This window comes from Salmo trutta, chromosome 15 (assembly GCF_901001165.1).
Source record: "Salmo trutta chromosome 15, fSalTru1.1, whole genome shotgun sequence".
NCBI classification, from domain to species: Eukaryota; Metazoa; Chordata; class Actinopteri; order Salmoniformes; family Salmonidae; genus Salmo; species Salmo trutta.
Window position 1 is genome coordinate 49398807 of NC_042971.1, and position 27471 is coordinate 49426277.

Consider the following 27471-nt stretch of genomic DNA (forward strand, 5'->3'; position numbering starts at 1 on the left):
CCCCAGCAATGCCTCACATCCCCAGTTCCTAAAACATTACTCCTCTCTGTAAGAATACTGCCTATCTTGGTCAGCCTAAATGAAGCACACTTTAATTCAGATTTTAATTCTGAAACAAAACTCATAGTATGGGCAAATCAAACAATTACATTGACCAGAGACTACTGAGGCTGACTATAAACCAACATCTCACCAAAATATATCTAATGGGATTAACATGTTGGATTTCCTGCTATGGGCTTCACTGTTCCTCTCAAGCATCCAAGAACAAAACTGTCAGGATGGTGAGTCCAAAACGTTATCGTTTCAATACTTTTGACTGATACAGTACTGTATGTCATGTTGAATTGTATTTTGAGACTACACCTATGTAGCTCCAGGGGTCCTGCTGTCTGGACCTCTGAATGTGAGGGTGGATTACAACCTACAACACCAGAGGATCTATGTAACATGGAAAGATGACCCTTCTACCTACAGAGTACCGGACAAACGGATTTATGATGTGGCGGTTCTCTTAACACACAATATGAAAGAAGTATACAATGTGAGTGTTTGTTAAATCAAGGAATAATATGCATATTACAACAATGGACCTTCTTACTACAACTGGTTGCTATTGCAAGGTTATTAGATAGTAATAAGTATAGTACCAGTGACTGGGTGTGGGTGTCCTCAGGAGGCTGTAGATGTCACACCAGACCAGGTTGGCAGTAAACATCACTGGAATTAGACCTCTGCTTTACCCCTAGAGTGCACCTCCCACTCAGTCAGGCTCCGCTCCCGATACCAGAGCTATACCAGTCAATGGAGCCCCTACAGAACATCACTGGTTAGTGTTTGTATTTCACGTCACAGAAACACACACACACACGATGTTGGTCATTCACATCAGTAACCTTATTATTTTCTACAGCGACAGCCTCCTCATCACACCCACAGGTTGTCCCAAAGAGCAGGGTGGTTAAAGTCGATAGCAACTTCACCTCCTGCTATATTCTTGGGCCGGGACAGAGACTTGAATATATGAAATGCAACAACATTGCAATGAACACCACTCACATCAGTGACCAGAGTTATGCCATGGTTGTGCACATGAAGTCTCCCTCTCCATCCAGTTGCATCAATGTCTACTGTAATTAATTTCTGTATGGCACCTGTGTTTACCTGGGACGTAAGTATAAACTGCTTGTAAGCCTCCCTCTTACCAATCTAAGCTCATCTAACAGCTAAACAACCCTGTAGTTCCTTGCGTTACTGTGCAGTTCACTGAATCAATTGAGTGTGACCAAGGAAATGACTCGTGTTTAAAAATAGAGATCTATAATTCACTTCACAATTGTAGGATCTATATGGCTGCATTTACACAGGCAGCCCAATTCTAACCTTTTACCCAATTAATTGATTATATTATTATTAATATTATTATTATTATAATATATCTATTATTATAGTCCAAAGACCTATGAGTGAAAAAAATATCTGAATTGGGCTGCCTGTGTAAACGCAGTCTATGTGTTCAAACCTCATCCTCTCTGAAGACCCCCTGGTGACAGGAACCTTGTGTGTGAGACCCGGGGCCTGGAGTCAGTGGAGTGTCATTGGGACACGGGGGGGGGCACCAATCTGACTAAACAGAGGAAGACTTTTTATCACCTAAATGGAAGGTACAGTACAGTACTATAACAGATACAATCATTTCTTCACCAACATTTCGACAGCAAGCTGTCTTCGTCAGGGTGGGGCGGCAGGTATCCTAGTGGTTAGAGCGGTGGACTTGTAACCGAAAGGTTGCAAGATCAAATCCCTGAGCTGACGAGGTAAAAATCTGTCGTTCTACCCCTGAACAAGGCAGTTAACCCACTGTTCCTGGGCCATCAATGAAAATAAGAATTTGTTCTTAACTGACTTGCCTAGTTAAATAAAGGTTACATTTGAAAAGTATTCAGACCCCTTGACTTTTTCCACATTTTGTTCTGTTACAGCCTTATTCTAAAATGGATTCTTCACAAAATAACCCATAATGACAAAGTAAAAACAGGTTTTTAGAAATGTTTGCTAATTTATAAAAAATTCTAACTGAAAAATTACATTTACATAACTATTCAGACTCTTTACTCAGTACTTTGTTGAAGCACCTTTGACCACGATTACAGCCTCGAGTCTTCTTGGGTATGACGCTACAAGCTTAGCACACCTGTATTTGGGGAGTTTCTCCCATTCTTCTCTGCAGAACCTCTCAAGCTCTGTCAGGTTGGATGGGGAGTGTTAATGCACAGCTATTTTCAGGTCTCTCCAGAGATGTTTGATCAGGTTCAACTCCAGGCTCTGGCTGGGCCACTCAAGGACGTTGGAAGGTGAACCTTCGCTCCAGTCTGAGGTCCTGAGCATTCTGGAGCAGGTTTTTTAATAAATTAGCAAAAATGTCAAAACCTGTTTTCAATATGACAGTTGTGGCATATCAAGAAGCTGATTAAACAGCATGATCATTATTACACAGGTGCACTTTGTACTGTGGACAATAGAAGGTCATTCTAAAATGTGCAGTTATGTCACAACACAATGCCACAGATGTCTCAAGTTTTGAGGGAGCATGCAATTGACATGCTGACTGCAGGAATGTCCACCAGAGCTGTTGCCAGAGAATTAAATGTTAATTTCTCTACCATGACCAACCTCGTTTTAGAGAATTGTGTGGGAAAGCAGTATGCTAATATCAACGTTGCCCCATGGTGGCGGTGGGGTTATGGCAGGCATAAGCTACAGACAAAAAACACAATTGCATTTTATTGATGGCAATCTGAATGCACAGCGATACCGTAACGAGATCCTGAGGCCCATTGTTGTGCCAATCATCCATCACCATCACCTCATGTTTCAGCATGATAATGCACGGCCCATGTCACAAGGATCTGTAGACAATTCTGAAAACGTCCCAGTTCTTCTATGGCCTGCATATATATATAAAAAAAGATATAACCTTTATTTAACTAGGCAAGTCAGTTAAGAACAAATTGTTATTTACAATGACGGCCTTCCGGGGAACAGTGGGTTCACTGTCCTGTTCAGGGGCAGAATGACAGATTTTTACCTTGTCAGCTCGGGGATTCAATCCAGCAACCTTTCGGTTACTGGCCCAACACTCTAACCACTAGGCTACCTGCCACCCACATACTCACCAGACATGTCACCCATTAAGCATGTTTGAGATGCTCTGGATCAACATGTACGACAGTGTGTTCCAGTTCCCGCCAATATCCAGCAACTTCGCAGAGTCATTGAAGAGGAGTGGGACAACATTCCACAGGCCACAATCAACAGCCTGATCAACTCTATGTGAAGGAGATGTGTCGCACCGCCTGAGGAAAATGGTGGTCACACTAGATACTTACTGGTTTTCTGATCCAGACCCCTACCTTTTTAAAAGGTATCTGTGACCAACAGATGCATATCTGTATTCCCTGTCATGTAAAATTCATAGATAAGGCCTCATGAATGTATTTCAATTGACTGATTTCCTGATATGAACTGTAACTTAGTAAAATACCCCCCCATCTATCTTTGGAGTTCGTACTGTTAGGTGACCTAAACTGGGACATGTTTAACACCCCGGCCATTTTACAATCTAACCTAGATGCCCTCAATCTCACACAAATTATCAAGGAACCTACCAGGTACAACGCTAAATCCGTAACCATGGGCACCCTCTTAGATATCATCCTGACCAACTTGCCCTGTAAATACACCTCTGCTGTCTTCAACCAGGATCTCAGCGATCACTGCCTCATTGTCTGTGTGCGTAATGGGTCCGCGGTCAAACAACCAACCCTCATCACTGTCAAACGCTCCCTAAAACACTTCAGCGAGCAGGCCTTTCCAATCGACCTGGCCCGAGTATCCTGGAAGGATATTGACCTCATCCCGTCAGTAGAGGATGCCTGGTTGCTCTTCAAAAGTGCTTTCCTCACCCTCTTAAATAAGCATGCCCCATTCAAAAAATGTAGAACTAAGAACAGATATAGCTCTTGGTTCACCCCAGACTTGACTGCCCTTGACCAGCACAAAAACATCCTGTGGCGTTCTCCATTAGCATCGAATAGCCCCCGCGATATACAACTTTTCAGGGAAGTCAGGAACCAATATACTCAGTCAGTTAGGGAAGCTAAGGCTAGCTTTTTCAAACAGAAATGTGCTTCCCGTAGCACTAATTCCCAAAAAATTTGGGACACTGTAAAGTTCATGCAGAATAAGAGCACCTCCTCCCAGATGGCCACTGCACTGACGATAGGAAACACTGTCACCACCGATAAATCCACAAAAATTTCAAAGCATTTTTTTACGGCTGGCCATGTTTTCCACCTGGCTACCCCTACCCCGGCCAACATCTCAGCACCCCCTGCAGCAACTTGCCCAAGCCCCCCTCCCTCCGCTTCTTCTTCACCCAAATCTAGACAGCTGATGTTCTGAAAGAGATGCAAAATCTGGATCCCTACAAATCAGCTGGGCTAGACAGTCTGGACCCTCTCTTTCTAAAATTATCCGCCGAAATTATTAGCCTATTCAACCTCTCTTTCGTATCGTCTGAGATCCCCAAAGATTGGAAAGCTGCCGCGGTCATTCCCCTCTCAAAGGGGAGACCCTCTAGACCCAAACTGTTATAGACCTAGATCCATCCTGCCCTGCCCTTCTAAAATCTTCGAAAGCCAAGTGAACAAACAGATCACCGACCATTTCGAATCCCACCGTACCTTCTCCACTATGCAATCTGGTTTCCGAGCTGGTCATGGGTGCACCTCAACCACGCTCAAGGTCCTAAACGATATTATAACCGCCATCGATAAATGACAGTACTGTGCAGCCATCTTCATCGACCTGGCCAAGGCTTTCGACTCTGTCAATCACCACATTCTTATCGGCAGACTCAATAGCCTTGGCTTCTCAAATGACTGCCTCGCCTGGTTCACCAACTACTTCTCAGATAGAGTTCAGTGTGTCAAATCGGAGGGCCTGTTGTCCGAACCTCTGGCAGTCTATATTGGGGTGCCACAGGGTTCAATTCTCGAGCCAACTCTTTTCTCTGTGTATATCAATGATGTCGCTCTTGCTGCTGGTGATTCTCTGATCCACCTCTACGCAGACGACACCATTCTGTATACATCTGTCCCTTATTTGGACACTGTGCTAACAAACCTCCAAACGAGCTTCAATGCCATACAACACTCCTCCCGTGGCCTGCAACTGCTTTTAAATGCAAGTAAAACTAAGTGCATGCTTTTCAACCGATCACTGCCCGCACCCTCCCGCCCGACTAGCATCACTACTCTGGACGGTTCTGACCTAGAATATGTGGACAATTACAAATACCTAGGTGTCTGGTTGGACTGTAAACTCTCCTTGCAGACTCACATTAAGCATCTCCAATCCAAAATGAAATCTAGAAATCGGCTTCCTATCGCAACAAAGCCTCCTTCACTCATGCTGCCAAACATACCCTCGTAAAACTGACCATTCTACCGATCCTTGACTTTGGCGATGTCATTTACAAAATAGCCCCCAACACTCTACTCAGCAAACTGGATGTAGTCTATCACAGTGCCATCCGTTTTGTCTCCAAAGCCCCATATACTACCCACCACTGCGACCTGTATGCTCTCGTTGGCTGTCCCTCACTACATCTCTGTCGCCAAACCCACTGGCTCCAGGTCATCTATAAGTCTTTGCTAGGTAAAGCCCCGCCTTATCTCAGCTCACTGGTCACCCTAGCAACACCCACCCGTAGCACACGCTCCAGCAGGTATATTGCACTGGTCATCCCCAAAGCCAACATTCCTTTCGCCGCCTTTCCTTTCAGTTCTCTGCTGCCAATGACTGGAACAAATTGAAAAGAATCACTGAAGCTGGAGTCTTATATCTCCCTCTCTAACTTTAAGCATCAGCTGTCAGAGCAGCTTACCTATCACTGTACCTGTACACAGCCAATCTGTAAATAGCACACCCAAATACCTCATCCCTATATTATTACTTACCCTCTTGCTCTTTTGCACCCCAGTATCTTTACTTGCACATCATCATCTGCACATCTATCACTCCAGTATTAATGCTAAATTGCAATTATTTCGCTTCTATGGCCTATTTATTGTCTACCTCCCTACTCTTCTACATTTGCACACACTGTACATAGATTTTTCTCTTTTTCTTTTCTATTGTGTTATTGACTGTACGTTTGTTTATGTGTAACTCTGTGTTGTTGTTTTTGTCGCACTGTTTTGCTTTATCTTGGCCAGGTCGCAGTTGTAAATGAGAACTTGTTCTCAACTGGCCTAACTAGTTAAATAAAGGTGAAATAAAAATAAATACAAATGGTTGCATGTTGCATTTTTGTTCAGTATCGAACCCTGCACTAGAAAGCAGTACTTGCTGCAGTTATTGTCACGTTTGTCGTATGATGAAGGAGCGGACCAAAGCGCAACGTGTGTATCGTTCCACATTCTCTTTATTAAACTGTGAAAGTATGCATTACATACAAATAAACCGAATGAACAAAAACAACAAACCGTGACGAAGAGTTACAACATACACTTACTCAAAATCAATCTCCCACAAACCCAGGTGGGAAAAACAACTACTTAAGTATGATCTCCAATTAGAGACAACGATGACCAGCTGCCTCTAATTGGAGATCATCCCAAAAAAGCCCAACATAGAAATACAAAACTAGAACATAACATAGAAAATCTAAACTAGAAAAAAAACCTGTCACGCCCCGATCTACTCTACCATAGAAAATAACAGCTTTCTATGGTCAGGACCTGACAGTACCCCCCCCAAAGGTGCAGACTCTGAATGCCACCTAAAAAAAATTAAAAAATAAAAAAATAAAAGGGAGGGTTAGGGTGGGTGACTAATGTCTATGGCGGCTCTGGTGCAGTACGAAGAACCTTCTCATCCCGCGGATCCTCCAGCAGAGGAGGCGGCTCCGGTTCGGGGCGTAACCCCCGCTCCTTCCACTGATCCCTCCGCTTTTGTGTCACCGGACCCTGGATTGTTGCCGAAGGACCCGGACCGCGGATCATCACCGGAGGTTCTGGACTGCAGACCGCCGCTGGAGACTCCGGACTGCGGACCGCCGCTGGAGACTCCGGACTGAGGGCCGTCGCTGGAGACTCCGGACTGGGGGACGTCTCAGGAGGTTCCGGACTGGGGGCCGTCTCAGGAGGTTCCGGACTGGGGGCCGTCTCAGGAGGTTCCGGACTGGGGGCCGTCTCAGGAGGTTCCGGACTGGGGGCGTCTCAGGAGGTTCCGGACTGGGGGCCGTCTCAGGAGGTTCCGGACTGGGGGCCGTCTCAGGAGGTTCCGGACTGGGGGCCGTCTCAGGAGGTTCCGGACTGGGGGCCGTCTCAGGAGGTTTCGGACTGTGGGCCGTCTCAGGAGGCTCCATGCCGTGGCTCATCACTGCAGGCTCCGCTCCGTGGATCACCACTGGAGGCTTTGTGCCATGGATCACCACTGGAGGCTCCGGGCCATGGATCATCCCTACAGGCTCCGGGCCATGGATCATCCCTACAGGCTTCTTGCCATGGATTATCACTGGAGACTCCGGGCCATGGATTATCACTTGAGGCTTCGTGCCATGGATCATCACTACAGGCTCCAGGCCATGGATCATCACTGGAGGCTTCGTGCCATGGATCATCACTGAGGCTTCTTACGTGGAGCTGGGAACAGGTCTCACCGAACTGGGGACTGTTGCCGGAAGCTCTGGGCTGGGAACTGTCGCCGGAAGCTCTGGACTGGGAACTGTCGCCGGAAGCACTGGACTGGGAACTGTCGCCGGAGGCCTGATGCGTGGGGCTGGCACAGGTGGCGCCAGACTGGTAACACGCACCTCAGGGAGAGTACGGAGAGCAGGAACAGGACACACCGGACTGGAGAGACTCACTGGAGGCCGGGTGCGTGGAGCAGGTACAGGATATATTGGGCCGTGGAGGCGCACTGGAGGTCTCGAACGTAGAGCTGGCACAACCCGTCCTGGCTGGATGCTTACTTTCGCCCGGCAAACGCGGGGCGCTGGCCCAGAGCGCACCGGGCTGTGAATGCGCACTGGCGACACAGTGCGCATCACCTCATAACACAGTGCTTGCTCGGTCACTCGCTCCCCACGGTAAGCACGGGGAGTTGGCTCAGGTCTCCACCCTGACTCTGCCAATCTCCCCGTGTGCCCCCCCAATTTTTTTTTTGTTGGGGGGGCTGCCTCCTCGTCTCGTCGCCACTCTGCTCTCGCTGCCTCCACCTGTTCCCATGGGAAGCGATGCCATCCAACCTGGATCTCCTCCCACGTCCAGGATCCCTTGCCATCCAGGATGTCTTCCCAGGTCTATTGCTCTAGACCACGCTGCTTGGTCCTTTGGTGGTGGGAGATTCCGTCACGTTTGTCGTATGATGAAGGAGTGGACCAAAGCGCAGCGTGTGTATTGTTCCACATTTTCTTTATTAAACTGTGAAACTATGCAATACATACAAATAAACCGAATGAACAAAAACAACAAACCGTGATGAAGAGTTACAACATACACTTACTCAAAATCAATCTCCCACAAACCCAGGTGGGAAAAACAACTACTTAAGTATGATCTCCAATTAGAGACAACGATGACCAGCTGCCTCTAATTGGAGATCATCCCAAAAAAAGCCCAACATAAAGATACAAAACTAGAACATAACAACATAGAAAATCTAAACTAGAAAAAAAAACTGTCACGCCCTGACCTACTCTACCATAGAAAATAACAGCTTTCTATGGTCAGGACGTGACAGTTATATCTTGATTAGGGCTGCAAAATTCCAGTAACTTTCCTCCCTGGTTTTCCAAAAATCCTGGTTGGAGGATTCTTGGATTTTTTTCCTTATTTCCTCTTAATTCCAGGAATCTTCCAACCAGGATTTCCTGGAAAACCAGGGAGTTTTGGGAAAGTTACCGGAATTTTGCAACCCTGTCTTTCTTTACCTGTTTTCCAGGAGGACCATGGCCGCCAAATCCTCTATGTGGATCATTGTCATCACAGTGAGATTGATATAGTGCGTGACCCAGGGCAGTCTGGTGAAGCTGCACCAGAGAATGATGCTGGAAACAAGATAGACGAGGGTGCCATATCCAGCATATACTCAGATGTCCCAGCTCCTCATGTACACTACAACCAGCGCCTGAGCAAGACCCCTCCAGTACACTCCACCACATCCACTCCTCACACAACGGGGTCTCCATCCTCTCCAAGCTCTGGCACAACAACCCAGAACCCCTTATACAACCTAGCAGTACAGACTGTTTTAGCCTTCCCTGTAGCTCAGTTGGTAGAGCATGGTGTTTGCAATGCCAGGGTTGTGGGTTCGATTCCCACGGGGGGCCAGCACAGAAATAAATGTATGAAATGTATGCATTCACTACTGTAAGTTGCTCTGGATAAGAGCGTCTGCTAAAATGACTAAAATGTAGATACAGGACAGCCTGTGATATATGATGAGCTGTGTACCACACAATGCTACATCTTATGTGAGATGTAATTCAGGGGTTTCAGTGTCACAAAGAAACCAGTTCTCCAGGCAGTCTCATTTCCATCAGCTCCACTCACTTCTTGCTATCAGATTTATGAACTTATTACATACAGTCAATCCACATTTTTGTTCCAACGAGCACTAACACACCTAAGAGGACCAACACGATTTTGATTGGGCCATGATTGGTTCCCTGAAATAAAATGGGCTTATTAAACCCAAAAAATAAACAACTGTACTTTCATTTATTTAAATGCACTTCTCTCTGCTTACTTGATATGTTGCCATTATGTGAAATATTTAGATGACAGAGAAAATGTTTTGATAGGTAATGTACAGCATGAGCAAATGTCTAAGCACTAAGCCTCCAGTAGAGGTCTCTCGAGATCAAAGAATCTTCTCCTATCCACTCCTGCAGTATGTGTTGTAGTTCTCATGGTAACATTTTACTAGTTCCATCAGCAAACCCGACCGAGACTTCTTGTCAAGGTCCATATGAAACAGTTCCAAAACTTCTTTATTTTATTTAACCTTTATTTAACTAGGCAAGTCAGCTAAGAACAAATTGTTATTTATAATGACGGCTTACCCCGGCCAAACCCGGACGACGCTGGGCCAATCGTGAGCCACCCTATGGGTCTCCCAATCACGGCCAGATGTGATGCAGCCTGGATTCAAACCAGGGACTGCAGTGACACCTCTTGCACTGAGATGCAGTGCCTTAGACCGCTGCGCCACTTGAGAGCCCAAATGTTTTAGTTAAAGCAAATAACTAGGGCTAGGAGGATTCCTTGGCCACGTCACTTGTTCGGGAGAAACAGCTGGCCCACATAACCATGATTACTAAACCTCACTACATGTTCCAGAGGGCGATGTCAATGTTTGCCAATGTTTGTCTATGGAGATTGTATGCCTGTGTGCTCGATTTTATACACCTGCCAGAAAATAGCCAAATCCACTAATTTGAAGGGGTGATCACATACTTTTGTATATATAGTGTATGTTGGAGGCAGAGGAGAAGGAACTCCTGAGAGTGCTGGAGAGACAAGCCAAGATGCGTGAGAGAGCCAAGTTACTGCAAGAGAGAAGGCAGAGTGAAAGGCAGAGAGTGGTGAAAAACAAGCTAGAACAGCTATTCAGGTAGAGTGAACACCTTAAGGGTGTTTCTAGTTGCCAATCTTGCAGTTTTTTTAAATCCGTGTAAATACCTCCATACCGATAGGTTCTAATTTTAAATGGAAAATGTTCAAAGAGCAGAGTGAACAGACTCGATGCAGACAGGACAAGGTTGGTACAGAGCGGGCTGTGCAGCTACGACAGGAGGCGCAGCAGCAGAAAGAGGAGGTGGAGGTAGAGCAGCTCTTTGCTCAGCTGTGGGAAAGCGACTGGTTAGCCAAGGAGGAGCGGGAGGGTCAGGAGGCGCAGAGGCGCAGAGGCAGCGCCAGAGTAACCTGCAGCAGCTGGCCAACCTGCGTGTTCAGATGGAGGCCTCCGAGTAGCGGAGAGAACAAGCCAAGCAGCTCAAAGAGGAGGAGGCCCAGCTACTCGTAGGCTAATTCAGCCGGTAGCTGAGATGTTTCTCTCTGAATCTATGTGTGTTTCTGCTCTGTGATCACTAATTGGGCCTTCTGTATCTTGCTCTGTGATCACTAATTGGGCCCCCAGTATATAGCTCTGTGATCACTAATTGGGCCATCTGTATTTTGCTCAGTAATCAGCAATTGGGCACTCTGTATCTTGCTCTGTGATCACCAAATGGGCACTCTGTATCTTGCTCTGTGATCGCTAATTAGGCCCTCTGGATCTCGCTCTTTGTGTGTGCCAGGGGGATTAGAGAGAGATGCTGCGTCTGGAGGAACAAATAGAGTACCATCAGAAGCTCCAGGGTCAGGAGAACCGGCGCAGGCTGCTGAACCACTCTCTGAAGCTGGAGATGAAGCTCCTGGCCAGAGAGCAGCAGGACGAGCTGGCCCTGACATGAGCATCCTGGAGCAGCTGCTGACGGAGGACAGGTATGAGAAACATGGCGAGGTCCTGAGGAAGGTGGCTACTTCAAGTCGTATTATCATGTTCAATTACCACATTGTCAGTCTGTTTGGCACGCAAAAGGAAATCTTATGAAACTAAAAGAGGCAGAGGACAACTGACTGAGCGTGTGATTTTACAGCTTGAGCTGCGAGTGGAGCAGAGTAGGTACCAGCAGTACCTGGCCAATCAGCTTGAGGAGCAGAAGAGACAGGAGGTGTAGACAGAGCAGCTGATGGAGCTGAAGCAGACCTCGGTCCGTAGGCCAGGGATAGGCTGATGAAGGACGTGATGGACAGGCCACCTGCAGATCCAGGAGAAACGTAAGGAAAGGGACGAAATGAGATCTGTCCCTTTCAAGTTCAACTTTCAACTTTTAATGAAATGCCTTTCTTGCAAACTCAAAACCCAACAATGTAATAGTCAATAACAATATATTACTCGAAAAAACACACAAGAAATAAGAATAAGGCCCTGTGAGTGTGCATAGAGATGGTGCAAGTAGGTCAATAAAGATACAAAGTAAACTCGGACCGTGTAACTATTTGGTTATCTACAGTGCATTCAGAAAGTATTCAGACCCCTTCACTTTTTCCACATTCTGTTACATTACAGCCTTATTCAAAAATTTATTAAATTGTTTTTTCCCCCTCATCAATCTACACACAATGCCCCACAATGACAAAGCAAAAACTGCTTTCAGACATTGTTGCTAATGTATTAAAAATAAAAAACTGAAATATCACATTTACACAAGAATTCAGACCATTTACTCAGTACTTTGTTTCATCAGACCAAAGACATTCAGAGACTTGTTCTGAGAGTCCTTTAGGTGCCTTTTGACAAACTCCAAGTGGGCTGTCATGTGCTTTTTACTGAGGGTGGCTTCCGTCTGACCACTCTACCATAAAGGCCTGATTGGTAGAGTGCTGCAGAAATGGTTGTCCTTCTGGAAGGTTCTCCCATCTCCACAGAGGAACTTTGGAGCGCTGTCAGAGTAACAATCGGGTTCTTGGTCACCTCCCTGACCAAGACCCTTCTTCCCCAGATTGCTCAGTTTGGCCATGTCACAAACGTCGTTGTAATAATGATGGTCGGACCAAGGCGCAGGGTGAGTAGCATTCCACATCTTTATTAAAAGTGAAACTTAGCAAAATACAAAACAAACAATAAATGAATAAACGAACCGTGACTACAGAAATGCTACATGCACTAACTCCAAACAAACAATATCCCATAACCCACAGGTGGAAAAAATTCTACTTAAGTATGATCCCCAATTAGAGACAACGATAACCAGCTGCCTCTAATTGGGAATCATACAAATCACCAACATAGAAAATAAACCTAGAACCCCACATAGAAAATATAAAATAGAACAACCCCCCAGTCACACCCTGACCTACTCTACCATAGAAAATAAAAGCTTTCTATGTTCAGGACGTGACAGGCTAGACAGCCAGCTCTAGGAAGAGTCTTGGTGGTTCCAAACTTCTTCCATTTAAGAATGATGGAGGCCACTGTGTTCTTGGGGAACAATGCTGCAGAAATGTTTTGGTACCCTTCCCCAGATCTATGCCTTGGCACAATCCTGTCACTGAGCTCTACGGACATTTCCTTTGACCTCATGGCTTGGATTTTTCTGACATGCACTGTCAACTGTGGGACCTTATATAGACAGGTGTGTGCCTTTCCAAATCATGTCCAATCAATTTAAATTACCACAGTTGGACTCCAATCAAGTTGTAGAAACATCTCAAGGATGATCAATAGAATAGAGTTCAATTTCAATTCTCATAACAAAGGGTCTGAATACTTATGTAAATAAGATATTTCTGTTATTTATTTTTTAGACATTTACTAAAATGTATAAAAACCTGTTTTCGCTTTGTCATTATGGGGTATGGTGTGTAGATTTATGAGGAAAAACATTTATTTTATCCATTTTAGAATAAGGTTGTAACGTAACAAAATGCAGAAAAAGGGAAGGGTTATGAATTCTTTCAGAATGCATTGTATTTATCAGTCGTATTGCTTGGGAATAGAAGCTGTTCAAGAGCCTGTTGGTGTCAGACTTGATGTACTGGTACCTCTGCCGTGCGGCAGAAGAGGAAATAGTCTATAGCTTGTGTGGTTGGGGTCTTTGATGATTTTCCGGGCCTTCTTTTCACACCACCTGATATAGAGGTCCTGGATGGCAGGGAGCTCGGCCCCAGTAATGTACTGGGCTGTCCACACAACCCTCTGTAGCGCCATGCGATCCAGGGCGGTTCTATTGCCATACCAAGCAGTGATGCAATCAGTCAATATGCTCTCAATGGTACAGCTGTAGAACCTTTTCAGGATTTGAGGGCCCATGCCTAACTTTTCCAACCTCCTGAGGGGGAAGAAGCACTGTCGTGCCTTCTTCATGACTGCGTGTGTTTGGACCATTTTAAGTCTTTAGTGATTTGGACACCGAGGAACTTGAAGCTGTCTAACTGGTCCACTGCCGCCCCGTCGATGTGGATGGGGGCGTGCTCACCCCCTTGTTTCCTGTAGTCCACGATCATCTCCTTGGTCTTGCTGACATTGAGGGAGAGGTTGTTGCTTTGGCACCACACTGCCAGGTCACTGACCTCCTCCCTGTAGGCTGACTCATCGTCACCGGTGATCAGGCCTACCACCGTTGTGTCATCAGCGAACTTGATAATGGTGTTGGAATTGTGTGTGGCCACACAGTCACGGGTGAACAGGGAGTACAGGGCGGCACTAAGCACACACCCTTGCGGGGCTCCTGTGTTAAGAATAAGCATGGTGGAGGTGTTGTTGCCTACACTCACCACCTGGGTCAGCCTATCAGGAAGTCCAGGATCCAGTTGCAGAGGGAGGGGTTCAGTCCCAGGGTCCTAAGCTTGGTGACGAGCTTAGAGGAGGCAATGGTGTTTAACGCTGAGCTGTAGCCAATCAACAACATTCTCACATAGATATTCCTCTAATCTAGGTGGGTGAGGTCAGTGTGGAGAGCAATTGAGATTGTGTCATCTATGGATCTGTTGGAGCGGATTACAAATTGAAGTGGGTGTAGGGTGTCTGGGATGGTGGAGTTAATGTGTGCCATAACCAGCCTCTAAAAGCACTTCATGATTACAGAAGTGAGCTCTACAGGGCGGTAGTCATGATTACAGAAGTGAGCTCTACAGGGCGGTAGTCATGATTACAGAAGTGAGCTCTACAGGGCGGTAGTCATGATTACAGAAGTGAGCTCTACAGGGCGGTAGTCATGATTACAGAAGTGAGCTCTACAGGGCGGTAGTCATGATTACAGAAGTGAGCTCTACAGGGCGGTAGTCATGATTACAGAAGTGAGCTCTACAGGGTGGTAGTCATGATTACAGAAGGGAGCTCTACAGGGCGGTAGTCATGATTACAGAAGTGAGCTCTACAGGGCGGTAGTCATGATTACAGAAGTGAGCTCTACAGGGCAGTAGTCATTGTGGCATGAAGCCTTAGAGTTCTTGGGGACAGGGAAGGTTGTGGTCATCTTAAAACGTGGGGATTACAGACTGGGACAAGGAGAGGTTGAAAATGATCGTGAATATGCCTGCCAGCTGTTCTGCGCATGCTCTGAGAACGTGCCCTGGAATGTGGTTTCAGGGTGTGTGTGCTTGTGTGTTTGTGTTTTTACCTTAGTGGATCTGAACATGCAGAAACAAGCCCAGCTGGCCAGGGAGAGAGTAGAGCTGAACAAACTGCTGGATGAGGAAGAGAAAAATATTCTGACAGTTGTCCTCTCACAGCAATACACATACCATTTTTTCTCTATATATCCAACCCTCTTTTATACACAGCAAAAGTCTTCCCAATCAATACATATCTCTGCTTTCCTTTCCCAGTCAGACAGGGCTGTCAGGAGTTCCAAGCAGACCTGCTGGCCCAGCAGCAGTTGAATGATGAGGGAAGGGTTCAGACAGAGCAGGAGCACCAGCAGGGCCTGGTCTACCAGGAGCACCAGCAGGGCCTGGTCTATCAGGAGCACCAGCAGGGCCTGGTCTATCAGGAGCACCAGCAGGGCCTGGTCTATCAGGAGCACCAGCAGGGCCTGGTCTACCAGGAGCACCAGCAGGGCCTGGTCTACCAGGAGCACCAGCAGGGCCTGGTCTATCAGGAGCACCAGCAGGGCCTGGTCTATCAGGAGCACCAGCAGGGCCTGGTCTATCAGGAGCACCAGCAGGGCCTGGTCTACCAGGAGCACCAGCAGGGCCTGGTCTATCAGGAGCACCAGCAGGGCCTGGTCTACCAGGAGCACCAGCAGGGCCTGGTCTATCAGGAGCACCAGCAGGGCCTGGTCTACCAGGAGCACCAGCAGGGCCTGGTCTATCAGGAGCACCAGCAGGGCCTGGTCTACCAGGAGCACCAGCAGGAAGATGCAGGATATCTTCTCCATGCTTACTTGGAGCAACCTGTGAAGTAAAGCAAATGCATTTATGGCCTGGCTCGGCAGCGGACACATACTCAGATACACATCACATGCAAACACACCATTCGTAACTCAGCTAAAGTACACAAACACTTATCGCTAACTATCACACACCCACATGCACACACACCTAACCCTGTTTAACGATGCCTAACCTCATAAAAACACATCTCTGGCAAATGCGTTACGCTGTCCATGTTTCTCTGAAAATGGTATAGTGATATAAAATGCAAATCAAATAAATTTGCTCATGATGCTTACTCATGAGTTCAGGAAATAAACGTTCTATTTTGTTCATTGGCAGAGTGCTATTGCATTAATTGATGGAGGATTTGCCCAGGAATTAAGCTGTTTATATTTTGTCCAGTAACTAGAGCTGTAAATAAAAAATGTCATTGTTAAATTTGAGAAACTCCTATTTGAGCAAATTGTTGGAATATTAAATTGACCTATTTAAGGATAAATCATTTTGCAATTGCATAATCATAAAAATACAATTTTTGTCACATGCGCCGAATACAACAGGTAGACCTTACCGTGAAACGCTTACGTACAAGCCCTTAACCAACAATGCAGTTTTAAGAGAATAGAGTTAAGAAAATATTTACTAAATACTAACTAAATTAAAGAAAAGTAACACAATAAAATAACAATAAAGAGGCTATATACAGGGGGTACCAGCACCGAGTTGATGTGCAGGGTTATATTACTGTGGAGTTGGAGGCCTGCCTGCATGTACATGAATAAAGGAGTGTCTGACTGGATTTCATTGTACTGTAATGTAATCTCACGTGATGATGGCAAGCAAAACATTGTTGGGTAATACAGGGATAAAGTGTGTGAAATACATTATGTCATGAGCTTAAGAGCTCTTGTGTTTAATTAAGTTCTCTGGATATAGCAACAGCGAGTGAAAGCAGAATGTCACGAATCCCATCGAAGGTGGCTCCCCTGCCTGCTCGGGCGGCGCTCGGCGGTCGTCGTCACCGACCTACTAGCCGCCGCTGATCCTTTTTTCCTTTTCGTTTGGTATGTCTTATTGTTTGCACCTGTCCCTCATTTGGTTTATTGATTTTGGTTATTTAAGCCTGGTTAGCCCGCCCAGTGTTGTGCGGGATTATTTTAGCGTCAGGTTGTAATTTATCGTTGGATGTGCTGGCGTTTATTTACTTATTATTAATTGCAGGCTGTGCACCTGTTTTGGGCACTTGGCAATTTACCCACGCCGTTTGTGTTGGCGTTTATCGTGTTGGCTTTTGTTCAAAATAAACACGAAGTTCTGTACCTCTGCTCTCTGCGCCTGACTCCTACCACCACTCCTAGCAACCGTCTGACAGAATCCCGCACCACCTATGGAGTCAGCAGGAGCAGCCTCCCCTCCTCTCCCATCGATGGAGGAACGGGTCCTTCACCATACCACCATCCTCCACCGAATCGGCTCAGCGATGGAGCAGATGATGGAAAGGATGGACCGATGGGAGAGGAGTGGCCTCCCTACCGCATCCCCAGCACCAAATCCCCCTCCACCATCTACCCCTCCACCGACGTCCGGACCCGGAGCCCTACGCCTGGCTCTCCCCAGGGAGTACGATGGAGCGGCGGCTGGGTGCCAGGGGTTCCTGCTACAGTTGGATTTGTACCTGGCTACCGTTCATCCAACTCCCTCGGGAGAGGAGAGCGTAAGCGTCCTCGTCTCCTGCTTAACGGGACGTGCCCTGGAGTGGGCCAACGCAGTGTGGTATGGCCCAGACTCGGCAAGGGATCATTACCCCGAGTTCACCCGCCGTTTCCGGGCCGTGTTCGACCACCCAGCTGAAGGCCGGGCGGCGGGTGAACGGCTGTTCCACCTGCGTCAGGAGACGAGGAGCGCACAGGACTTTGCTCTGGAGTTCCGGACCTTGGCTGCTGGAGCGGGGTGGAACGACAGGGCCCTGGTGGACCACTATAGGTGTAGCCTCCGGGAGGACGTCCGCCGTGAGCTAGCCTGTCGGGACACTACCCTGTCACTTGATGAACTGATCAGGGAGTTGTTAGCTGTGGTCAAGGCTCTGAAGGTGTGGAGACATTGGCTTGAGGGGGCTAGGCACCCTTTCCTCATCTGGACTGACCACCGTAATCTCGAGTACATCCGGGCAGCTAGGAGACTGAATCCGCGTCAGGCCAGGTGGGCCATGTTCTTTACCCGTTTCCGGTTCACGATCTCTTATCGGCCAGGTTCACAGAACACGAAGGCCGACGCACTGTCCCGCCTATATGACACCGAGGAGAGGGCCATCGATCCGGCTCCCATTCTTCCGGCGTCGTGTTTGGTAGCTCCGGTGGTATGGGAGCTGGACGCGGAGATCGAGCGGGCGTTACGGTCGGAGCCTGCACCATCGCAGTGTCCGGCAGGTGTTCAGTACATACCGCTTGGTCTCCGTGATCGATTGATTCGATGGGCCCATAATCTCCCCTCTTCGGGTCACCCTGGGATTGAGAGGACAGTGCGGAACCTGAGGGGGAAGTACTGGTGGCCCACCTTGGGTAAGGACGTGCGGTTCTATGTTTCCTCCTGCTCGGTGTGCGCTCAGAGCAAGGCTCCTCGACACCTGCCTAGAGGGAAATTACACCCCCTCCCCGTTCCACAGCGGCCGTGGTCACACTTGTCAGTGGACTTCCTTACTGACCTTCCCGTATCTCAGGGGAACACCACTATCCTGGTCGTTGTGGATCGGTTCTCGAAGTCCTGTCGTCTCATCCCGTTGCCCGGTCTCCCTACGGCTCTGCAGACTGCGGAGGCACTGTTTACCCATGTCTTCCGGCACTACGGGGTGCCCGAGGACATCGTTTCTGATCGGGGTCCCCAGTTCACGTCCAGAGTTTGGAGGGCGTTCATGGAACGTTTGGGGGTCTCGGTCAGCCTGACCTCGGGTTTCCACCCCGAGAGTAATGAGCAGGTGGAGAGGGTGAACCAAGAGGTGGGTAGGTTTCTAAGGACGTATTGCCAGGACCGGCCCAGAGAATGGGCGAGATACGTGCAATGGGCAGAAATAGCCCAAAATTCTCTACGGCACTCATCTACCAACATGTCACCGTTCCAGTGCGTGTTGGGCTACCAGCCGGTCCTGGCTCCATGGCACCAGAGCCAGACCGAGGCTCCTGCGGTGGAGGATTGGGTGCAGCGCTCGAAGGACACCTGGAGAGCCGTCAAGGACGCACTCACAAAGGCGAGTGGACGGCAAAAGAAGAGCGCTGACCAGCACCGCAGTGAGACCCCTGTGTTTGCACCAGGGGATCGAGTCTGGCTCTCGGCTAGAAACCTGCCCCTCCGCTTGCCCTGCCGGAAGCTGGGCCCGCAGTGTGTAGGGCCGTTTAAAGTCCTGAGGAGGATAAACGAGGTGTGTTACCGATTACAACTTCCATCTTACTACCGTATTAACCCCTCGTTCCATGTGTCTCTCCTCAGGCCGGTGGTGGCTGGTCCCATGCAGGAAGGTGAGGTGCCGGAGGTTCCTCCCCCCCCGCTGGACATTGGGGGGTCCCCGGCGTATAGGATACGCGCCATTCTGGACTCCAGATTTCGGGGGGGGGGCCTGCAGTACCTCGTCGACTGGGAGGGGTACGGCGCGGAGGAGAGGTGCTGGGTACCCAGGAGGGACAATTTGGACCCCCCACTACTGAGGGAGTTCCACCGCCTTCATGGGGATTGCCCTGCACCTCGTCCTCCGGGTCGCCCTCGAGGTCGGTGGCGGCGCGCTGCGGGAGCCGCGCGTCAGGAGGGGGGTACTGTCACGAATCCCATCGAAGGTGGCTCCCCTGCCTGCTCGGGCGGCGCTCGGCGGTCGTCGTCACCGACCTACTAGCCGCCGCTGATCCTTTTTTCCTTTTCGTTTGGTATGTCTTATTGTTTGCACCTGTCCCTCATTTGGTTTATTGATTTTGGTTATTTCAGCCTGGTTAGCCCGCCCAGTGTTGTGCGGGATTATTTTAGCGTCAGGTTGTAATTTATCGTTGGATGTGCTGGCATTTATTTACTTATTATTAATTGCAGGCTGTGCACCTGTTTTGGGCACTTGGCAATTTACCCACGCCGTTTGTGTTGGCGTTTATCGTGTTGGCTTTTGTTCAAAATAAACACGAAGTTCTGTACCTCTGCTCTCTGCGCCTGACTCCTACCACCACTCCTAGCAACCGTCTGACACAGAAAAAGAAAGACAATCTTGTAGAGTGTGTGTGTGTGAGAGATATTTAAGATAATGCATCATGTGCTAATACAGTGCATTCAGAAAGTATTCAGACCCCTTCCCTTTTTCCACAATTTGTTACGTTACAGCCTTATTCTAAAATGGATTAAATCGTTTTTCCCCCCTCATCAATCTACACACAATACCCCATAATGCAAATTGATCAAAAATACAAAACGGAAATATCACATTTACATAAGTATTCGGACCCTTCACTCAGTACTTTGTTGAAGCACCGTTGGCAGCGATTATAGCCTCAAGTCTTCTGGGGTATGACTCTACAAGCTTGGCACACCTGTATTTGGGGAGTTTCTCCCATTCTTCTCTGCAGATCCTCTCAAGCTCTGTCAAGTTGGATGGGGAGTGTTGCTGCACAGCTATTTTCAGGTCTCTCCAGATATGTTCAATCAGGTTCAAGTCCAGGCTCTTGCTGAGCCATTCAAGGCCATTAAGGGACTTGTCCAGAAGCCATTCCTGCGTTGTCTTGGCTGTGTGCTTAGGGTCGTTGTCCTGTTGGAAGGAGAACCTTCGCCCCAGTTTTCATCAAGGATCTCTCTGTACTTTGCTCCGTTCATCTTTCCCTCGATCCTGACTGGTCTCCCAGTCCCTGCCGCTGAAAAACAACTCCACAGCATGATGGTGCCACCACCATGCTTCACTGTAGGGATGGTGCCAGGTTTCCTCCAGACGTGACGCTTGTCATTTAGGCCAAACAGTTCAATCTTAGTTTCATCAGACCAGAGAATCTTGTTTCTCATGGTCTGAGTCCTTTAGGTGCCTTTTGGCAAACTCCAAGCGGGCTGTCATGTGTCTTTTACTGAGGAGTGACTTCTGTCTGGCCACTCTACCATAAAGGCCTGATTAGTGGAGTGCTGCGGAGATGGTTGCCCTTCTGGAAGGTTCTCCCATCTCCACAGAGGAACTCTAGAGCTCTGTCAGAGTGACCATCTGGTTCTTGGTCACCTCCCTGATCAATGCCTTTCTCCCCAGTTTGGCCAGGCTGAACCTGAGCTCAATTTCAAGTCAATTTTAGAATAAGGCTGTAACGTAACAAAATGTGGAAAAAGTCAAGGGGCCTGATGTGCCAGTAATTAGCATGTTAATTAAGGTGTGAAACAGTGGCGCCAGAAATAAGAATTTGTCACGCCATGACCATAGAGAGCCCTCGGGGTTCTCTATGGTGTTTTAGGTCAGGGCGTGACTAGGGGGATTTCTAGTTAGTTTATTTCTATGTTGGTGTATGTGTATGGTTCCCAATTAGAGGCAGCTGATAATTGTTACCTCTAATTGAGGATCATACTTAGTGTGTTCTATTTCCCACCTGCGATGTGGGATATTGTTTTGTTTTGTGTGAGTGCCTTTGTGCGCTACGTTTTCGCACGATCGTTATATCTTTGTTGTTTTTTGATGTTTCACGGGCAATAAAAATGTGGAACTCTACTCACGCTGCGCCTTGGTCCAATTATTTATAAGACGATCGTGACAGAATTGGACTAAAAGCTTATTGTATCACCCAATTCGACTGACTGAATTTTAGTGCCATACTGCCATTGAGGCTATTGTTATGCTTCGACTCATCACATGACACATACCTTTTATGAAATACCAGTAGGCAGTTGAGCAGATGATAGGACTTCAGCGGTCAGTCTGACCTATCAGAACATGCTTTTAGTGGCATGATCAGGAAACACCCTTTCAAAGCATTGAGTCATACTAATTATCAGTGACGTTTCCCAAAGCAACCCATGGTGTTAGCCCCAACATTAAGATCACCTGCTGTTGCTGTGGAACGAGTTTTGTATACACACCTCTCCAAATGGATTGATGTGGAAAACATTTCACAAGTACTGACTGAGTAATATCTATCCATCTTGGTAACTAACTGTTTTAGGCCTATTTCATAACACAAAGCCTTGTCCTTATAAGTATGAGTTATGTATACTAGTTCAATATGAACTTCAGTAGAATGCATACAAATTGTAGAAAGTTAAAAAAGAAAGATGTTTTCCGGTACAAGACCTGGATTGAAATTTTGGAAACCACATTGACAAATAACACGTTTTCCTTTTGACCTGTTCCATCTGTGATCTTATCTGTTCTCTTTAATGATTTTGATGGGTGGAATGTCTTTTGTCTAATTCCATATAGCAGCTTGGCAGGTGAAGCCAGTCAACACCCCATACCTGCAGAAGGAGTGGTTTGGGAGTGGAGGAGTCATGGCCTGCTATTGGAACAGCGTGTTTTGTTCTGTCTTCTGCTCAGGCAGGCTTGAAATATTGCTCAAGCGAAGCTTCAACTCCCAAATAGCCTACTGGCAAGAATGTATTGAGAACAGTATGATCTGGAACATGGAATAATCACAGCTAACTCTGAGTAGAGTAGCAGAATCTTCTAGTACATATCTAAGGAATATAACACCATCATGAAAAGGCAACAGAAAGAACCTAACACCATAGCGAAAAAACAAGAGGAGAAGATTGACTATGAAGTTTACTGCCAGGTAACATACTGCTTTAGACCTACTTTACATGTTGTATTTTGTGATGTTGTTGATCATAGTGGGACTAAATGCGGGAGAGGAGGTATCAATTATGCTGTGTTTTATAAAGTCTAATGTCCCCAAATGTGTGTAATCTTTCAGCTGTCACCAATATCAAAGTTCAAGCATTACATTTTCATAGGCTTCAGGAATCAGCCTAGTTCAAGTCGCATATTGTACTACAATCAATTAGATAACACTTAGGACTTGTCGATGCTAGCCTTGAACTAAGTTACTGTCCACTGAGTTCAGGAAATCCTAAAAAAGGATTATCCATACCTTGGCTATTCAGGAAATATCTAATTAGATTCAATTATGGCATGAACTAAGGCTATATGAAGATGTTTCCTTATTAGTTACCCCTCTCCAACATAACTATTGGCACATCATGTTTACTAAGATTTTGTGGAGGAAAAAAGTAAAAACACACACACACACACAAATAAAATGTTTATTGTGTCCCGGTTATCCGCCCACTGGTCTTTCTAATTTAGAATGTCGAATGCATTGTAGTGCGCTGATGAGCCAGATGGGGTCTCGTGCGGACTCTGAACGTGCATGCGGCTCTGTAAATTGCCAGTCAACATGACTGAGGCCATGGGTATAACGGCGATTAACTAAAGGGAAGCTATTATTAAACTATTTATAGTTTATGTATTTGCACTTGTAGCCTACATTGGGCTGGGTAGCATACCCATATCAAGTCGTAAATCTTTGGCGTTTTTCATTTTTGAGGAATATGAGGGTGATCAAGCAAAACTGAGTTGTTCGACAACTCATCCAAGGGAAGACACATGCCGTCACCAGGAAAGGGGTCAGAAGTGGCAAACACATTTAGCTCAACTCTGGAATTCGGGAATATGACAATTCTAATTAGATGAAAAAACTTTGAGATTAGCAACAATTATGAGATATTATCGTTTATAAATAGTGCGGTGCTTCTCCATGCTCCCGTAGTTTCGGTGATATTGTTGGAGAGTGCTTTTTTTTTTGGACCATGTCCGTAAACGAGTTATATTCAAAGGTGAGTGATTTGTACAGTCATTGGTTCTCTATACATTTGTTATCCTATTGCTATAGCTACAGTTTGATTTCTTGTTACATCATTGATACATAATTGTAACATTTTGGGCCATCGCATCTATAGTGACAATAGGATTGAATTGTAGAATTCGCCATTGTAGCGAATTCCCCGCTGCGATGTCGTGTATTTCAATGCAGGTGAAATGACAATTGTTAAAAAAGACATCGAGCCTCGAGCGCAGTCCCAGTGAGTTTTTGCTCCGATGTGTCATTGCAGCTTGTTTGACAGGTGCACGAGCAAGTTTCGTTCTGGTATCGGGCTGTAGTCATTAATCAAACAGGTTTGCACCTAAAAAGAGCGTTTCTATTGGACAAATGCAGATCGGTCTCTCCCTGTTTCGTTCCGCATGCTCCCGTTTAAGAAACGTTTAGCAACAGAATTGGCGTAATGAATACGCCCCTGTTGTACTGGCTTGTCTTCTAGCCCTGTGGACTACTGCATGACCTAGTTGTGTCCATAATAGTAAAATAAATATTTTTCAATACTGACAAGTCTTTAGCTAGAACAACAATGAGTCTTGAACATTGGGATAATTGCAATTTTTGCTGAAGTTGCTTTGTGAAGAAATTGGTTTGTGGTAATCATGAATTATGTGGATATTCTATTTCTGGAGGTAGCATACTGTATGCAGTAACACATTAAACAACACTAGTTATCCAAACATGGGGCCCCCACAGTTGAATGAACATGCAACAATTACTTGAGCTGACACCAATACACAAATGTGGTCCTTTCAGATTCCCACTTTTCACTCCTAGTACTTACCCATTTCATGCATCTTTGGCTATCCTTGATTTTCATTGAGATTGAATGAAACATCTCCTGTTGATATACTCAAAAGCATAGAGCCTTTAGGACAAATGCTGACCGAAAACTGCTGATACCCTTTGTGGAATTTGTGATGTTTACAGTACAGACAATAGATATGCTACCGGCATATTCTTTGACTTTGATTGATGTGTTTAAAATAAGTATTCTGAATATTATACCTTAGCAAAGAAATTGTATTTTGTTACCATTGTTATTATAATTCCTTGTGGTGTAGGCCTATGCATTGATTAACCTAGGATATTTGTGTGCAGCATCACTGGAATTACTCGTTTCAGGAAGAAACCTAGCCAAACTGTTGAAAAAGAGATGTCTTTGAAGTTATTGGATTGAGAAGAACAGAATCAGGTTACATACATTATTTCACTAATCCTCTAGTCTACATGACTCAAAATCCAGTTCCACATTCCGCTGTAGAAATTACAAAACTAGCTGTTGTTTTCTTTAGAACTCTTTAGAAACGTTTTACTTGTTGAGGAAATGGCTTTTTCAGTTACGTCTATTGTCTAAACATGCAGGTTACACCTTTTCCTCAGTGTTGTTCTACTTATGTAGTAGTTACTTCCAATGTTCCCTCTCTGGGACATTGGAAGTAGTTAACATTATCTACATTTCCCTTTACTGTGGGAATTGTGATCGAATCAACGCAATATTAGCCACTTTCAATGCAACATACCGAAACAAAACGATTTATGCAAGATATTTTCTTGTAGGCAGAGCACATTGGAGAAAGATTCTATTGCATTGACAGGCACGACTCAGGCCCATACTCTACACAGACCAGTGCACCATAACCAATCAGAGCTGCTGTATCCATATCTGCAAATAGACAATTGTCATATGGATCTATGCCACTCACTTTGAACTGGACTGTGTTACAGCATGAGTGGTCATGAGTAGATGCGCTTGTTTTGAGATCTAAGTGAGAGCTGCATGTAGCCACATGCACGTTTGTTCATATTCTTTGCTAGTAAGTGAGTTATTAGCCGAGTTAAAGCTAATTTCTAGTTAGCAATGGGGGAGTGGTTGCTTCCTACAAGAGCACAAAATGTGTGCGTCTAGCCATCTTTGAAAAACAAGTTAGGTAAAGAGCTTTTTTATTTCTTAAAGGGGCGGTGTTGTATTTGGAGACGGGCTTGAATAAACTAAGTAGCCAATAAATATGCAGAGGGTAGCATAATTTTTCTGATTCTCTGTAATAATGGTATGGGAAGAATAATGAATATTATTTTGTAAAGTGGTTTCTTGCATCAAACAACACAACATTTTCAGTCACCACCTTGTCTGAAGGTCAGTCCCTACTGTACATGTTTTTTCAAAAATCTCATGGAATGTAGGCCTACATTGAACATCACACATTGGCAGCTACTGTAGGCTAAATGATAGAACAGCTATTTCAATGTTAAAATGTTATGGGATGCATTTTCTCCATTGTTTTGTATGGTAAGCCACTCTGATAGGCCTACATTATGATCAAATAACCACAGTAGTACTGGGCCACTGTGTTATAACTGTAACTTAAAGCATAACAGCCACAGTGTTCGAAGTAAACGCGCACCATGTGCATGAGATGGATGAAATCATACCTTGAATGCAGAACTCAGTGAGTCAGAGTGAGCAATGAGCTGTTGCCCACTCTTAGCGATGATGTGGGCGTGCCCCAAGGGTCAATACTGGGGCCCCTCCTGTTCAGCCTGTACATTAATGATCTGCCTTCTGTCTGTACTGGGTCTGAAGTTGAAATGTATGCAGATGATACAGTGATATATGTGCATGCAAAGAGCAAACAAGAAGCTGCACAATAACTCACTACTGTAATGGTCCAGGTTACAAAGTGGCTCAGTGACTCGTGTTTGCATCTCAATGTGAAAAAAACTGTCTGCATGTTCTTCACAAAGAGGGCAACAGATGCTACTGAGCCAGATGTCTATGTGTCAGGGGAGAAGCTCCAGGTGGTATCTGATTTTATGTACCTTGGCATCATACTTGATTCCAACCTCTTTTAAAAATCCGGTGAAAAAGGTAATTCAAATAACCAAATTCAACCTAGCTAATTTCCGATTTATACGAAATTGTTTGACTACAGAGGTAGCAAAACTGTACTTCAAATCTATGATACTCCCCCACTTAACATACTGCTTGACTAGTTGGGCCCAAGCTTGCTGTACAACATTAAAACCTATTCAGTCTGTCTACAAACAGGCTCTCAAAGTGCTTGATAGGAAGCCCAATAGCTCTCATCACTGTTACATCCTCAGAAAGCATGCGCTCTTGAGTTGGAAAAATCTTGTGCTATACACCGACGCATATCTTGAATTCAAGATCCTAAATGGCCTGGCTCCCCCTCAACTCAGTATTTTTTTTTAAACAGAAAACCCAAACATATGACAGCAGCTCCACAAGGTCTGCCATGAGAGGTGACTGTATAGTTCCCTTAAGGAAAAGCACCTTTAGTAAATATGCTTTCTCTGTGAGCGCTTCCCATGTCTGGAATACACTGCCATCAGACACACATAACTGCACCACCTATCACACTTTCACAAAAAACATGAAGACATGGCTAAAGGTCAATCAGATTTGTGAACATAATCCCTAGCTGTGTATGGCCGCTTTCCATGTTGTCTGTTGTCTTTAGCTTGTGAGGTGTGGAAACACTTTGTTGCTTTTATGGATTTTGTCTTGTTGCATTTTGTGCTATGTTGCTCTGTCTGTGTGCTATGTCTTGCTTCTCCTATGTTGCTCTGCGTGTGCTCACTGCTCATTGATT

At 46.0% G+C, this 27471-nt stretch overlaps 2 protein-coding genes across 4 annotated transcripts in view; both read left to right on the forward strand.

Moving 5' to 3' along the window:
• The first annotated feature begins 31 nt into the window (after positions 1–31).
• Positions 32–11886, forward strand: LOC115149234 (uncharacterized). 2 transcript variants are annotated; one of them, XM_029691907.1, is made up of 3 exons: positions 32–284; positions 11372–11558; positions 11714–11886. In XM_029691907.1, the coding sequence occupies exons 1-3, from the start codon at positions 218–220 to the stop codon at positions 11805–11807; spliced, it is 348 nt and encodes a 115-aa protein (XP_029547767.1). In that variant the 5' UTR covers positions 32–217; the 3' UTR covers positions 11808–11886. The 2 variants fall into 2 exon arrangements, with proteins under 2 accessions (XP_029547767.1, XP_029547766.1); XM_029691906.1 differs by lacking the exons at positions 11372–11558; positions 11714–11886 and adding exons at positions 375–544; positions 9013–9776.
• Positions 11887–22439: 10553 nt separating this feature from the next.
• Positions 22440–27471, forward strand: part of LOC115149236 (unconventional myosin-Vb) — a 78351-nt gene continuing 73319 nt past the window's right edge. Inside the window, exon 1 of one of the 2 annotated variants that reach the window (XM_029691909.1) lies at positions 22440–22753. In XM_029691909.1, coding sequence (XP_029547769.1) covers positions 22676–22753 — 78 coding nt within the window. In that variant the 5' untranslated portion in view covers positions 22440–22675. Of the gene's footprint in view, positions 22754–23296; positions 23817–27471 lie in introns of those variants that run through there. The other variant, XM_029691910.1, reaches the window with a different exon arrangement.